Source organism: Macaca mulatta, chromosome 14 (genome assembly GCF_049350105.2).
Source record: "Macaca mulatta isolate MMU2019108-1 chromosome 14, T2T-MMU8v2.0, whole genome shotgun sequence".
NCBI lineage: Eukaryota > Metazoa > Chordata > Mammalia > Primates > Cercopithecidae > Macaca > Macaca mulatta.
The window spans coordinates 74,250,535-74,265,809 of NC_133419.1; the positions used below are offsets into that span (position 1 = coordinate 74,250,535).

Consider the following 15,275-nt stretch of genomic DNA (forward strand, 5'->3'; position numbering starts at 1 on the left):
AAAACAACAACAACAAAAATGTAGCTTAGGTAGTCTGTCACTGTGGCAAGGTAGTATATGACATAGTATGTGGGTATGGCAAAGATTATACTTGCTTTTTTTTTTTTTACACTGAGTCAGAAAATTATTTTAATAACAAAACTTTTTTTTTTTTTACAGAATCATTATAAAATAGCAGTTGGTTACTCCATAACTGCCAGAATTATTTGTACTTGAGGTCTTGGCTAAGTGGGGCTGAAATCAACAAAAGGTCTTGGACTGTTGGTTCACAGATCATCCTAGGAAGCCTGCCCTCTTGATATCTATCATACTTACCTCTTATGACATGACCCAGTCCTTTAAAAAAAAAGTATCTCTCTTTCTTTATTCATTCTTTGGAGGCTTGAAGTGAATTTGGCACCGTTTATTAAATACCTTCTAGCCTTTGTCTTTTACCACTTCTTCAACATTTGGTTCTGACTGCATCCATTTCAACTTTGTCTGCTCTTTTCCAGGTTGCTTTAATAACGTTAAATAGTCCAAATTATTTTCTCTCTCTTCTCGGAGGTTTTTTTTACTACTTCTGAGGTCTGGGCTGTACAATTTTTTATGACTCTGTTCCTACTGGCAAGAGCTGCCATCAAAGACCCCTAAATTTGTTTACAGGTTTGGCTGGCATAGTTTTCCCTATAAAGGAAGCTGTTGGAACCTTAGTGTTTAGTTTATGTACTATTCTGTCATCAGCTGTCCTCATCACTTCGAGTAATTCGTGGAACTGGGCAACCTCCTCCCAGTCCACACCGCCACTGGGTGCTGCCATATTTGACAAACAAAAATTATACTTTCTTACTCATTAGATATTAATATATTCCTATCTAACATATGTGGAAATCAAGGCTTAGAAAGGCCAAAAGCACAGAACCAGTAACTTGCCTGGATTTAAACCCAGTTCTGCCTGACAAGTATTTTCAGTTATATAGGGTCTTATTTTAAGTCCTTCAGCCAAATTTGAACTTTTAAACCTTTATACATTAGAGTACAACTGTGCTAAAAAATGTTCTTTAGAAGGTTTGATAATAAGCTGTGACTTTAGCTCTCATAGTGACAGTACTTCAATTCTTTTAAACCTAAAAATGTGCTTTATCTCTTTCTGATGCCCCAGAGAGTTGGTTCCTCTTTCAGCACTTGACACATACCTCATGTCACTTAGTGCTCTGGTCTCGAATGATCTATTCCTGTGGCAGTTTCTCTTCCCTCTGACAGTGCGTTCCTTCTGGATGGGGACTGTGTTCTTTATTTCTTTAGCACCCACTGCAAGGCCTGCCATATGGGAGACATTCAGTCATGATTGAAAGAATGACAGGTTCTTGAATATCACTATACAATCCAATTGTGTGGTATACATTTCCTAAATTAATAAAAGTCCTTTTAATGAATTAATTAAAAAACTATTGATTGAGCCTCTTCTTGCTATGTGGTGAGCACTGCACTAGACATTCTGTGAGATACTAAGGTGAACCTCCTAGTTTCAGGGAACACACACACACAGAGTGAATGCACACATACATGCATGTACATACACACCAAGAAACATAATTGTAACATAATGTGAAAGATAAACTGCAATTACAGCTCAAAGAGGCTGAGTAGCATAGTAATTTACAGTAGTGCTTCTCAAAGTACCATTCTGAGAAGATGTCAGGAGCTTATGCCAAAATATACATTAATAATTTGTTTCCTTCATTAGGAAAGTCTTGATATTAAGAAAAAAAACGTGGCTGAATCAAATGGTTTGTTTAGTGACTGGTTGCACATTTCTCGTGGACCAATGACAATTAGGCTGTTCACTGGCAGCTTGTCTATTGACCGTACTTGAAGTAATATGTGGTTAAGAGTACAAGCTCTACTCACAGAATGGGAGAAAATACTTGCAAGCTATCTAGCTGACAAGGGATTAATAACCAGAATATATAAGGAGCTCAAACAACTCTATAGCAAAAAATATCTAATAATCTAATTTAAAAATGGGCAAAAGATCTGAATAGACATTTCTTAAAAGAAGATGTACAAATGGCAAACAGGCATATGAAAAAGTGCTCAACATCACTGATGGTCAGAGAAATGCAAATCAAAACTACAGTGAGATATCATCTCACCCCAGTTAAAATGGCTTTTATCCAAAAGACAGGCAATAACAAGTGTTGACAAGGATGTGGAGAAAAAGGAACCTTTATACGCTGTTGATGGGATTGAAAATTAGTACAACCACTATGGAGAACAGTTTGGAAGTTCCTCAGAAAACTAAAAATAGAGCTACCATATGATCTAGCAATCTCACTGCTAGGTATAAACCCCAAAGAAAGGAAATCAGTATATCGAAAAGGTATCTGCACTCCTGTGTTTCTTGCAGCACCATTCACAATAGCCAAGATTTGGAAGCAACTGAAGTGTCTGTCAACAGGTGAATGGATAAAGAAAATGTACATATACACAATACTATTCACCCATAAAAATGAATGAGATCCTGTCATTTGCAACAACATAGATGGAACTGGAGGTTATTATGTTAAGCGAAATAAGCCAGGCACAAAAAGACAAACATTCATGTTCTCATTTTTTTGTGGGTGCTAAAATTAAAAACAATTGAACCCACAGAGATAGAGAGTAGTATGATGGTTACCAGAGGCTGGGAAGGGCAGTGGGGGCTCAAGGAGAAGTGGGGATGGTTAATGGGTACCAAAAAATAGAAAGATTGAAAAAGATCTAATATTTGATGGCACAACAGGGTGACTATAGTCGATAATTTAATTGTACATTTACAGATAACTAAAAGAGTAGAGTTGGATTGTTTGTAACACAAAAGATAAATGCTTGAGATGATGGATATCCCATTTACCCTGATGTGATTATTATGCATTGTAGTCCTGTATCAAAATATCCCATATACCCTATAAATATATATACCTGCTATGGACCCACAAAAATTAAACATTAAAAAAGAGTACAAGCTCTGGAATCAAACTGTTGGCATTCATATTCTGGTTCTATCAGTTATTAGCAATATGACTTTGGGAAATTCTGAGCCTCAGTTTCCTCTTCTATATAATGAGGATGATAATTTTTTCTGTTTCTTTGAGCTCTGAAAATGAAACAAGATGGTACTTGACAGCACTTAGCACAGACACTGGCACACTGTAAACATTCTGTTACTGATTTTATTGTTGCAATAATTCAGAATTTTTTTCATCTGACAGGAATTAGAGATAGCTTCTTAAAAGTTGGTGGCAAAGAACATTAAATGTCATTCACAGAATGTTACTATCATACCTACAGTGGGGTCAGTTCCTTGGAATAGTGTTTGAAATTTTTAGGACTGTTTTTAGAGATGCTGCTTTTACAGTGAAGGGCACTGAATTTCCTGCTTTTCATCAACTAACCGCGGAAGTGCTGTTTTCCCTTTGGCTTTTACTTTTGCCACGTAGCTAGGTTTCTGGTTCCCCCACAGTTGGTGTGTTCACATAAGATTAGGGTCATTTTAGAGGAAATAGTTTCAATGTTTTGTTTGTTTGTTTGTTTGAGTCAGAGTCTTGCTCTGTCGCCCAGGCTGGAGTGCCGTGGCACGATCTCGGCTATTGCAGCCTCTGACTCTTGGGTTCAAGCGATTCTCAAGCCTCAGCTTCCTGAGTAGCTGGGACTACGCCTGGCTAATTTTTGTATTTTCAGTAGAAACGGAGTTTCACTATGTTGGCCAGGCTGGTCTCAAACTCCTGACCTCAAGTGATCCGCCCACCTTGGCCTCCCAAAGTGCTAGGATTACAGGTATGAGCCACCGTGCCCAGCGTAGTTGCAATGTTTATAGGGTAGTTGTGGTAAGAAGCTAGTTTATTTTACATCTGGCTAAGTGGTCAGTGCTGCATGATTGTATACTCCCGGATTATAAATTTAAAAACTATGTAGTCCAAAAAAAAAAAAAAAGTTTCTTTAAAAAACACAGCTGTAAAATGCCCTGGCTGCATTTGAGTGAAAACAGGAAGGCAGTTACATTTGTTGAGCACCTGCTATCAGTGAGGCACTCTGAACAAGCTAAGTACATTTTTCGTGTATTATTTAACTCAAACACCTTGTACATAGTAGATCAAAGTATCAACGCCGGAGCCAGACTGCCTGAGCTTTACTCTTGCTCCACTGCATTCTTACTGTATGACATTGGGCACTTTGCTTAACTTCTTTGTGTCTTGGTTTCCTCATCTGTAAAATGGGATTGCTAAAAGCACCTACCTTAAAAGGCTACAGTGAAAATTAAGGGAGCTATTATGTATAATGTATCTAGAACTATGTCCAGCAACTGTTGGCTGCTATTATTATTACTATTGCTATTACTATTATTATAGAAGCTTGCCCATAGTCCTACACCTAGTAAGTGGCAAGTTCTGGAGTTAAACCTACTTTTTTTCCTGATTCTCTATTCTTCTAACCGGTTCTCCACACAGCATTTAGGGTGATCTTTCTAGATGGAAATATGATTATGTCACTCTTCTGCTTGAAATCCTTTGATGGCTTCTCCCTTAGGAGAATGGGGATGATCCTACTTCCTTAGGAGTAGGAGTAGGGGATGATCCTACTCCCTTAGGATCACAATAAAAGTTTCTCATGTAGCTTCCTAGGTGCTCCAGGGCCTGCCTTGCCTCTTTCATACTTCCCTCCCCACCTCCCTCTACTTCCAGTTACACTGGCTTTGTTTTTGTCCCTTTCCACCTCAGGACCTTTGCATATACTCTTCCTCTCTTCATCTAACTAGCCTCTACCTTTTTCTTAGATGCCATCTTTTTTTATTTTGAGATGGAGTCTTGCTCTATCGCCCAGGCTAGAGTGCAGTGGTGCGATCTTGGCTCACTGCAACCTCTACTGCCCGGATTCAAGCAATTCTCCTGCCTCAGCCTCCCAAGTAGCTGAGATTACAGGCGCCTGCCACCACGCCCAGCTAATTTTTGTATTTTTAGTAGAGATGGGGTTTCACCATCTTGGCCAGGCTGGTCTTGAACTCCTGACCTCGTGATCCACCCGCCTCGGCCTCCCAAAGTGCTGGGATTACAGGCGTGAGCCACCCCGCCTAGCCTCTTTATTTATTTTTTATTTTTTGTTTGTTTTCTTATGTCTCGAATATTACTTCTTCAGGGAACCTCATTAAGTTAGGTCTTTATGTTATACATTAGAAGAAGTAAAAGGTATTTAACTGCCCTTTCATAACATGCACTTCTTGCTCTATAATTACTTGACTATTATTGGTCTTTTCTATTAGACTCTAAGCTCTGTAAGGCAAGGATTGTTTCTGTCTTCATTAGTGGTCTAAGCCTAAGATCTTGCCTAGTACCTGACGCAGTAGGCACTGAATAAAGACTTGTTGATTTGGATTGAATTCTAACAGGCATGCGGACATAATTCCTAGAACAGCAGGATGAATGTGCTGCTTTTTGCCTCTTTGCTGGCTCTTTGCTCCAAACAGCTCAGAGCATAAAGAGCTGTTTGTTTTTAGTAACTCAGTTCTCTGCATTGATTGAGGTTTTCAGACTGTCGTATTGTTAGGCAATCTCACTGCTCAGCCTTTCGGAGATGAAATTCTTTTCTTCTGATTTTCATTTCATCTTAATCCATCTTTCCTCAGGGGAGGGTGGGTAGGGATGATGGCCGTGACCTTGAGATGGAATTGGGCTAGACAGCAGGATGCCAACTTTTGTTCTCTAAATGGTTTGCACTGCTGCAACTACAACTCACCCAGGAGAGGCGAGGAAGAGGCCTCTTAAGTGGGTCCCTTAATTTGCCTGCATCCTTTGCCTAGCAGCTGCCTGAGGAGATGGAAATCTCACTCATCTGGGAGCAGCTTCCAAGCCTGAAGTTGAACCAGCCCCTGTGTTCTGCTGAGAGTAAAAGCATCATTCAGCATCCCTCGCTATGAGGCTACTCTTCTCTTTTTAAAACATCTACTTACATTTTTAAAAATTGAGATATAACTTGTATAAAGTGAAGCTCCCCAGCACCCCAGCAGACTTCCTCGTGTCCCTTTCTTGGCAATACTCCCCCTAAATAGCATTATTTTGTCATGTTAGGTTGACTCCTGAAATTCTTTCATTTATTTCCTTCCATTTTGCTGTCTGATCATCAAAGCAATGTTTATTGCAGAAAATTTGGAAGGTACAAAATAGTGTAGATACTAAAAATAAAAATAAAAAATAAAAAAAAACCCATATGTACTCTTACATACATAAAGGCCTGTTCTACATCTTGATAAATCACTACCTCCTGTGAAGCTTTCCCTGAGTCCCCCTTTCCTCCCCTTCTTGTCCCTATAGTATTTGGCACAAAGCTATTATTGCCTTTGTCTTACTGTAGTACAATGTTTGTATACTTACTTATCTCTTTAAAACACTCACAGTGACCTCCTTGAAAGCATAGACCTTTTTTTTTTTTTTTTTTTTGAGACTGAGCCTTGCTCTGTCGCCCAGGCTGGAGTGAGATAGCATGATCTTGGCTCACTGCAACTTCTACCTCCCACGTTCAAGTGATTCTTCTGCCTCAGCCTCCTGAGTAGCTGGGACTACAGACGCTTGCCACCACACCCAGCTAATTTTTGTATTTTTAGTAGAAACAGGTTTTCACCATGTTAGCCAGGCTGGTCTCAAACTCCTGACCTCAGGTGATCTACCTGCCTCGGCCTCCCAAAGTGCTGGGACTACAGGCGTGAGCCGGGCGGCCGACATTTTTTTTTTCTTTAAATAGAGACAGCGTCTCACTAGGTTGCCCAGGCTAGTCTTAAACTTCTGGGCTCAAGCAATCCTCCTGTCTTGGCCTCCCAAAGTGCTCACATTATAGGTGGGAGCTACCACGCCTGGCTGCATAGACTTTTTTTTTTTTTTTTTTTTTTGAGATGTTGCCCAGGCTGGAGTGCAGTGACATGGTCTCAGCTCACTACAACCTCCACCTCCCAGGTTCAAGTGATTCTCCTGCCTCAGCCTCCTGCATAGCTGGGATTACAGGCGGCTGCCACCACACCAGGCTAATTTTTGTATTTTTAGTAAAGACGGAGTTTCACCATGTTGACACTGGTCTTGAACTACTGACCTCAGGTGATGCACCTGCCTCAACCTCCCAAAGGGCTGGGCTTACAGGCGTGAGCCATCACATGCATAGACTTCTTATTGCCCATCAGGGTGCCTAGAACAGAGCAGGCTGTTAGTAAATATTTGTTGAGTGAATGAGTAAACAAATCAATGACATTTTGCTGAAGTAAGTGTTAAAGAATAAAACCCATTATTAGTGGCAGGAATGGAAAATTCTCACTTTAGTCAGTCAGTCCTATCTGCAGAATGCCAAAAAAGAAAAATAGTATTTTAGGGTGTTTTTACTTTTCTGAAACACAATTATTTCACTTGAACATCCATAAGAAGTCTATGATTGTGTCCCCATTTTTTATGTTGGAAAGTTATTACTGTATTTGAATCAGAGGAAGAGGAGATCAGAGATAATGCTGAAAAGCAGGAGGGATGTTATTTAGAAAAACTACCTGAAAGAATTTGCAGTACCTTGCATTTACTGGCTGTATTTACTGTATGCCAGGCAATTACTTATGTAATCTCATTTAATCATTGCAACAACTCTATGAATTAGGTATTATTATTTTCAGTTTATAGCGGAAGAAATGGAGACTCAGAAACCTGAATTTCCAAATTCAAATAGGTAATAATTGGCAGAGCCAATATCTAACTCCAGGACTGACTGTCATGTCTCTAGTCCATTTACTGTTACTTCTAAACTCCTGATCTCATGATCCACCTGCGTCAGCCTCCCAAAGTGCCGAGATTACAGGCGTGAGCCACCGCGCCTGGCCTATTACACTAAACTTCTTTTTTTTTTTTTTTTTTTTTGAGACGGAGTCTTGCTCTGTCACCCAGGCTGGAGTGCAGTGGCTGGATCTCAGCTCACTGCAAGCTCCGCCTCCCGGGTTTACGCCATTCTCCTGCCTCAGCCTCCCGAGTAGCTGGGACTACAGGCGCCCGCCACCTTGCCCGGCTATTTTTTTGTATTTTTTAGTAGAGACGGGGTTTCACCGTGTTAGCCGGGATCGTCTCTCGATCTCCTGACCTCGTGATCCGCCCGTCTTGGCCTCCCAAAGTGCTGGGATTACAGGCTTGAGCCACCGCGCCCGGCCTACACTAAACTTCTTTTGTAGAGGTCTACCTATAGAGGGCCATGCCCCTTGCTATTAAGTGATGATTTTGTGACACATGAAAATTTAGGAATCTTTTTTCATTTATCTTCAGTTTGATTAACTTTTTGATAAGATGAACACAACACTACTACCATATTTCCATGTAGCCATTAGTCAGGTCTTATCTCATTAACACACCAGTTCTCACAATTCTCTGTTGATATAGGTCTAGATCGTTATCTTGTTTATACCTGAAGAAACTGAGGCCTAGAGGGGTAAGTGACTTACCTGAGTAAATATTGCTAATAAGTTGCAGCGCGGACACTTGACTCCTGTTCCGTGTTATTTTCACTGCAACATGTAGGCTTGCTGAAGTCGATTTTAGTAAGCATAAACTCTAACCTGGGAGAAGCTGCCCCTCAGGGGAAAATTAACAACGTCTGGAGTATACTACACCACTTGGGGTATACTACAGATGTCCAGTGGGTAGAGGGATGTATATGGATATGTAGGTCAGCCCCTACAACAAAGAATTATCTGGTCTAAAATGTCAGTAGCACTGAGGTTGAGAAATCCTGTTCTAGAACAATTAATTTTCATGCCTTATTTCTCCAGAACAGATTAAATACCCAAGGTTAACCTCCAAAGCATACCTAGTGATGAGCTTGATTCTCTTTTTCTTTCTTTCTTTTCTTTTCTTTCTTTCTTTTTTTTTTTTTGAGACAAGGTCTCCCTCTGTTGCCCATGCTGGAGTACAGTGGTGCAATCTTGGCTCACTGCATCCTTGACCTCCTATGCTCAAACAATCTGCCCACCTCAGCCTCCTGAGTAGCTGGGGCTACAGGTGTGTGCCACCACACCTAGTTAATTTTTGTGTATTTACAGAGACAGAGTTTCACTGTGTTGCCCAGGCTGGTCTTGAATTCCCAAGCTCAAGCCATCCAGCTGCCCTGGCCTCCCAAATTGCTGGGATTACAGGTGTGTGCCACCACACCTGGCCGCTTGATTCTTTTAGAATGGGCTATTCTTCAGTAGCAACAAATTATTTATTAATCACCAGGTTTTATTCAGAGTATTGTATTAAGTATGATTAGAGATGCAGAACTGCATTAAACATGGTGTATTTGTTTAGGGAGTTTAGAGACTTTTGAAGGAGATAAGAGGGATCTAGTTACTTTGCTCCTGGTTGCAGATAAGCATCCCCTACATTCTGGAAACTATCACATGCAGTACTGGCTATACTTATGGACTACTATGATTGAAGTGGCTGCTGGCTTCCGTGAACACTCACTATAGTTGACTCTTCCTTCCCACAGTTATGCGATGCCAACCAAAACCATGGAAGTGTTACATTTGCAGGACCAAGGGAGCAAAATGTTACTGGACTCAGTGCTTACCACCCATGAGCGAGTGGTTCAGGTAGGCACTCCAGGAGAATAAAAAATGTATTTGCTTCTCCTGGTTCTTTTCTCTGTCCACTTTTTCACTTTCTGTTATGCTCTTTTCTTTCTTGAATAATGGTATTCTCCAGTGTTCAGTTATTGATGCCTCCATCTCTCCTTTTATAATACCTTCCCCCTATGCAGTCTCATTCATTCCTTAGGCCTCAGTGACCATCATTTAATACTGATAACCCCCAGATGTATACATCTCTAGTCCTGATCTGTTGGCTGAGGCTTGAAACTTGATACCCAGTTGTCTTCTGGCCTTCTCGACTTTGATCCACAGGAGTCCTCCCTGCACTCCATCTATGCAAAATTAGTTGTAGAGGGACTGATTTTCCTGTTTTTCTGTAACCCTCCCCACCTTTGAACCTAATGTGTCGCCCTTCTTTGTCTTCTGATACCCATTCATTCACCAAATTCTATAGCTTCTACGTCCTAAAAATCTTTCAGATTCATCCACTTCACTTTACCCCCATACCGAGTGATCATGTCATTTTCCTGCTTGAAACCCCTCAGTGGCTGCCTTCCTTTGATCTCTAGTAGTTGTCCTCTTTTCTTCCTGCAGATAATGATGGGTGCCAACCACACTACCATGAGGGCACCCAGAGGTATTAAAAATACACAGCTTGCCAGCTTTACCATCATCCCCCTTTTAATAAGAGCATTAATTGATATATAATGGGCACATCATACAATTTACCAATTTGAAGTATACAATAAAAATGGTTTTTAGTATATTCAAAGAGTTATGCAACCATCCCCACAATCAATTTTAGAACATTTTCATCACGCTAAAAGAAACCATGCACCCATTAGCAGTCACTCCTCTTTCTTGGTCACCCTAACCCCTTGCAGCCACTAATCTAGTTTCTATCTCTGTGGATTTATCTCTTCATTTAAATGGAATTGTACATTAAATGGCCTTTTGTGTCAGGCTTCTTTCACGTAGAGGAATGTTTTCAAGGTTCATCTCTGTTGTATTGGTACTTCATTCCTATTTATTGCCAAATAATATTCCATGGTATGGGCATCACCCTTTTTTTATCCACTCAAGGAACATACAGCAAGGTAATAAAATGAATGTTAAATTTAAGTCTAAATATGCTAATTTTAAAAATAACTAAGTATAATATTTGGCTTTTAAAATATTATCAGGACTAAATTATTTGTAATATATCCTGTGACAGATCTGACATGCCAGAAGCCCATAGAATAGTTTGAATGCTTTAGGTTGGTACTCAGGTGCTTTCATGATTCTTCTCCTGCTTTTCCTCTTCACAGCCCATTTACTCCAGCCACACATGGAGCTAGGTATTTTTTGGGTTTTTTTGGGAGACGGAGTTTCACCCTTGTTGCCCAGGCTGGAGTGCAATGGCAAGATCTCGGCTCACTGCAACCTCTGCCTCCTGTGTTCAAGTGAGTCTCCTGCCTCAGCCTCCTGAGTAGCTGGGATTACAGGCATATGCCACCATGCCCAACTAATTTTGTGTTTTTGTAGAGATGGGATTTCTCCATGTTGGTCAGGCTGGTCTCAAACTATGGACCTCAGGTGATCCGCCCACCTCGGCCTCCCAAAGTGCTGGGATTACAGATGTGAACCACTGTGCCCGGCCAATGGAGCTAGTTTTAATTTCCTAACACTCTTATGCCCCCACATTTTACTGAATGTTGTTTCCTCTGCCTTCGAAATCCTCCACATGACTGTTGAATTCTCCTAGTTTACTCCTGTTTTTCTTCAAGATTTCACCAAGATACTAACGCTTCTGGAAGCTTTTTTTGACCTTCCTTGGTTGAGTTGGGTAGGAATTTTTCTTGTGGGTCCTTGCAGCCCCCCTGCCTGCCCTTTTACCATACATCTGATTCACCTTGGTGTTCTTAGCACAGTGTTTGACACCAGTCAGGTCCTGGTATGCGTGGATATGGGCAAAACTGAGTTGAATCAGAAAGTCAGTGTGCCCAGGCAGGTGGTTCACGCCTATAATCCCAGCACTTTGGGAGAATAAGGCAGTCAGATCACTTGAGGTGAGGAGTTTGAGACCAGCCTGGCCAACATGGTGAAACTCTGTCTCTACTAAAAATACAAAAATTAGCCATGCCAGGCGTGGTGGTGTATGCCTGTAATCCCAGCTACTCAGGAGGCTGAGGCAGGAGAATTGCTTGAACCCGGGAGGTGGAGGTTGCAGTGAGCCAGGATCGCGCCATTGAACTCCAGCCTGGGCAACAAGAGCGAAACTCCATCTCAAAAACAAAACAAAACAAAAACAAAAATTAGCCAGCTGTTATCTCAGCTGCTTGGGAGGCTGAGGCAGGAGAATTGCTTGAGCCTGGGAGGCGGAGGTTTCAGTGAGCAGAGATGGTGCCACTTCACTCCAGCCTGGGGGTAACAGAGCAAGACTTCGTCTCAAAAAAAATAAATAAATAAATAAGAAAGTCAGCCTGCGCTGGGTGCCATGGTTCATGCCTGTAAACCTAGCACTTTTGGAGGCCAAAGTGGGAGGACTGCTTGCAGCCAGGAATTTGACTAGTCTGGGCAACATAGCAAGACCCTGTTTCTACCAAAAACTAAAAATAAAAAATTAGCCGGGACTGGGGGCACGTGCTTGTAGTCCCAACTACTCTGGAGGCTGAGGTGGGAGAACCACTTGAACCCAGGAGTTCAAGGCTGCAGTGACCTATGATTGTTCCGCTGCACTCCAGCCTGGGCAACTGAAAGAGACCCTGGACTTTAAAACCTCTTGGTCCAGTAATGACATCTAATGCCCACAGGAGCAGATATTGGCAGTGACCATCTCAGCACCTTGCAGAAGGCAGGAGAAATCCCGTAGAGGCCAGGCTCAGAAACCAGTTTTGGTATTAATCTTCCACCCTTGGGCTCTCCAGACTCTACTGGAGCTGGCATTTGAACCCATACCATGTCTGCCCAGTTACCTCCTTTTCAGCTCCTCCCACCTCTTAGAGCGCCTTCTTTCATTTTGCAGATCAGCGGTTTGAGTGCTACGTTTGCAGAAATTTTCTTGGAAATAATCCAAAGCAGTCTTCCTGAAGGAGTCAGACTGTCAGTGAAGGAGGTAGGTGCTGGTTTGAGAAGAGGCCCCTGTTGGCCTGCATATGCTCAAAATAAGGATAAGAACATCTGGGCTGGGCGCGGTGGCTCACGTCTGTAATCCCAGCACTTTAGGAGGCCGAGGCGGGTGGATCACGAGGTCAGGAGATCGAGACCATCCTGGCTAATGTGGTGAAACCCCGTCACTACTAAAAATACAAAAATTAGCCAGGCGTGGTGGTAGGCGCCTGTAGTCCCAGCGACTCGGGAAGCTGAGGCAGGAGAATGGCGTGAACCCGGGAGGTGGAGCTTGCAGTGAGCCGAGATCGTGCCACTGCACTCCAGCCTAGGCGACAGAGCGAGACTCCATCTCAAAAAAAGAAAAAAAAAAAAGAACACATCTGGACTGGCTTTAGAAAGAACAGAGAAATGTGGATAATGTGGCCTAAATAATAATCAGAAAAGTTGTATACTCTGATGACACTGTGATCATTAGTCCAGCTTCTGAGGCATCAGGGATGATGCTTTGTGGCCTACGAGTGCTGAGTTTCAACACAGCATCCTGATGTTGGTGGTGAGCCTATGAGGCCCCAGAATTCTCTCCTTTCAGACAGTTGTGTGGAAGAAAGAACATGGGTTAAGATAGTATATGGTGTAATAAATCAGAACACAAATAGGAAAATATATGTTAGAGAAAAGGTTCCTGGATCTTCAAGTCTTGACTGTAGCTTGACTAAATATATTTCATAAAGAATGCTAGTCAATAGGATGTTTGGTCAGGCATGGAAAACTTGGAGAACATTAGGAATCTTAGCCTAAATACTGAGTATTTGGGTCCAATTGCCAAGATGATCCTTCTTATGACACAGATGTATAAGGTCATCTTAGATTGGTACCATTTGCTCCATCCAGTTCTGCTTGTTCTGAGTCCATGCTTGTCAAGCTTCTTCTGGTTAGTATTTGGGCTTCATACAGATCTGGGTACACAGACACTACGTGCTGGTCATGCTGCCTTAAAACAGTCCAATCCCTGTTTGTTTTATTTCCTATGTAAATAATTTTGGTATTCTCTCTCTCTCTTTTAAATGCTTCTATTGTGATAGTTATAGCATTTTGACATTAAATCTTCATATATCTGTCTTTTCTAACTAGACTGCAAGTTCACGGAAAGCAAGGAGGAAATCTGATTCAAGTTTGAATCCCCTATACTATACTATACTATAAGTCTGCTACATAGTAGATGATAAAAGTTACTTGAATCTGAATGATTCTCTACAGAGCTGGTTCATGGTCCCTTTCTGGATGCTCTGCATATCTGGATAACTAAAAGCTCTACAGTGATTTCCACTTATTTTCTTTTTCTTCTCCTTAGCACACTGAAGAAGATTTCAAGGGACGATTCAAAGCTCGACCAGAACTGGAAGAACTGTTGGCCAAGTTGAACTAGCTACTGTAGACTCTTTCATGCCCGCAATGGTCATATTGAGTGCCAAGGAGAAGAGCTTACTGGGTAGTCAGAGTTCATCAGGAGACCTGACCCTTACATTTCATAAGTACCCATTCCCATAGCCAGTAATGTCCTCCTTCTCTGTGGCATGGCTGTACTTGCCATTTGTTACCACTTATCTATGAGGCAACCCTTGTTATCTTCCATCTAATAAATATCTGCTGCTGATATGTATATATATGTGTGTGTGAGAGAGAGAAATTGGCCCATCCTGTGGAGTATCTTTAAGAGATTCTATATTCTGGCCAGGCACGGTGGTGCATCCCTCTAATCCCAGCACTTTGTGAGGCTGAGGCAGGAGGACTGCTTGAGGCCAGGAGCTTGAGACCAGCCTGGCAACATTCTGTCTTTACCAAAAACTTTTTTTTTTTTTGCGAGACGGAGTCTCGCTCTGTTGCCCAGGCTGGAGTGCAGTGGCATGATCTCGGCTCACTGCAAGCTCTGCCTCCCTTGTTCACGCCATTCTCCTGCCTCAGTGTCCTGAGTAGCTGGGACTACAGGTGCCTGCCACCACGCCTGGCTAATTATTTGTATTTTCAGTAGAGACGGGGTTTCACCGTGTTAGCCAGGATGGTCTCTATTTCCTGTCCTTGTGATCCGCCCGCCTCGGCCTCCCAAAGTGCTGGGATTACAGGCGTGAGCCACAGCGCCCAGCCAAACATTTTTTTTTTAAATTAGCTGGACGTGGTGGTATGCACTTGTAGTCCCACTACTCGGGAGGCTGAGGCAGGAGGATTGCTTGAGCCCAGTAGTTCAAGACTGCAGGAGCTATGATTTTGCCATTGTACTCTAGCCTGGCTGACAGAGTAAGATCCTTTCTTTTTTTTTTTTAAAAAAAGAGATTCTATTTTCTCTTTGCCTGATGCTTTAGCACAGAAGCATGTTCCCCTTCCACATTTCTCCAACTAGAGTGAATTCATCCTTTAAAGCAATCTGGCATAGTGTCCTGTAGTGAAGCAGAGGATCATAACATAAGTAAACTCTCTATGGGTGGAAGTTGGAGAGAGGGACATTTTGGCTTTGTACATGAAAAAACTCTCCAGATAGAAACAGATTCTGCCCATAAGTGAAATAAAATGCTTTGTGGGGGTAATAAGT

General features: G+C 42.0%; 1 protein-coding gene and 1 pseudogene across 4 annotated transcripts in view; one reads left to right on the forward strand and one right to left on the reverse strand.

The window, feature by feature from the left end:
• MRPL48 (mitochondrial ribosomal protein L48) overlaps window positions 1–15,275 on the forward strand; it is a 92,954-nt gene that overhangs the window by 67,516 nt on the left and 10,163 nt on the right. For 2 of the 4 annotated variants that reach the window (XM_015115184.3, XM_028833808.2), the window contains 3 exons: window positions 9,499–9,601; window positions 12,606–12,695; window positions 14,043–14,351. In XM_015115184.3, coding sequence (XP_014970670.1) covers window positions 9,499–9,601; window positions 12,606–12,695; window positions 14,043–14,117 — 268 coding nt within the window. In that variant the 3' untranslated portion in view covers window positions 14,118–14,351. Of the gene's footprint in view, window positions 1–9,498; window positions 9,602–12,605; window positions 13,015–14,042; window positions 14,352–15,275 lie in introns of those variants that run through there. The other 2 variants (XR_013404106.1, XM_077963776.1) reach the window with 2 other exon arrangements.
• LOC106993381 (protein MIX23 pseudogene) lies at window positions 364–941 on the reverse strand (annotated as a pseudogene).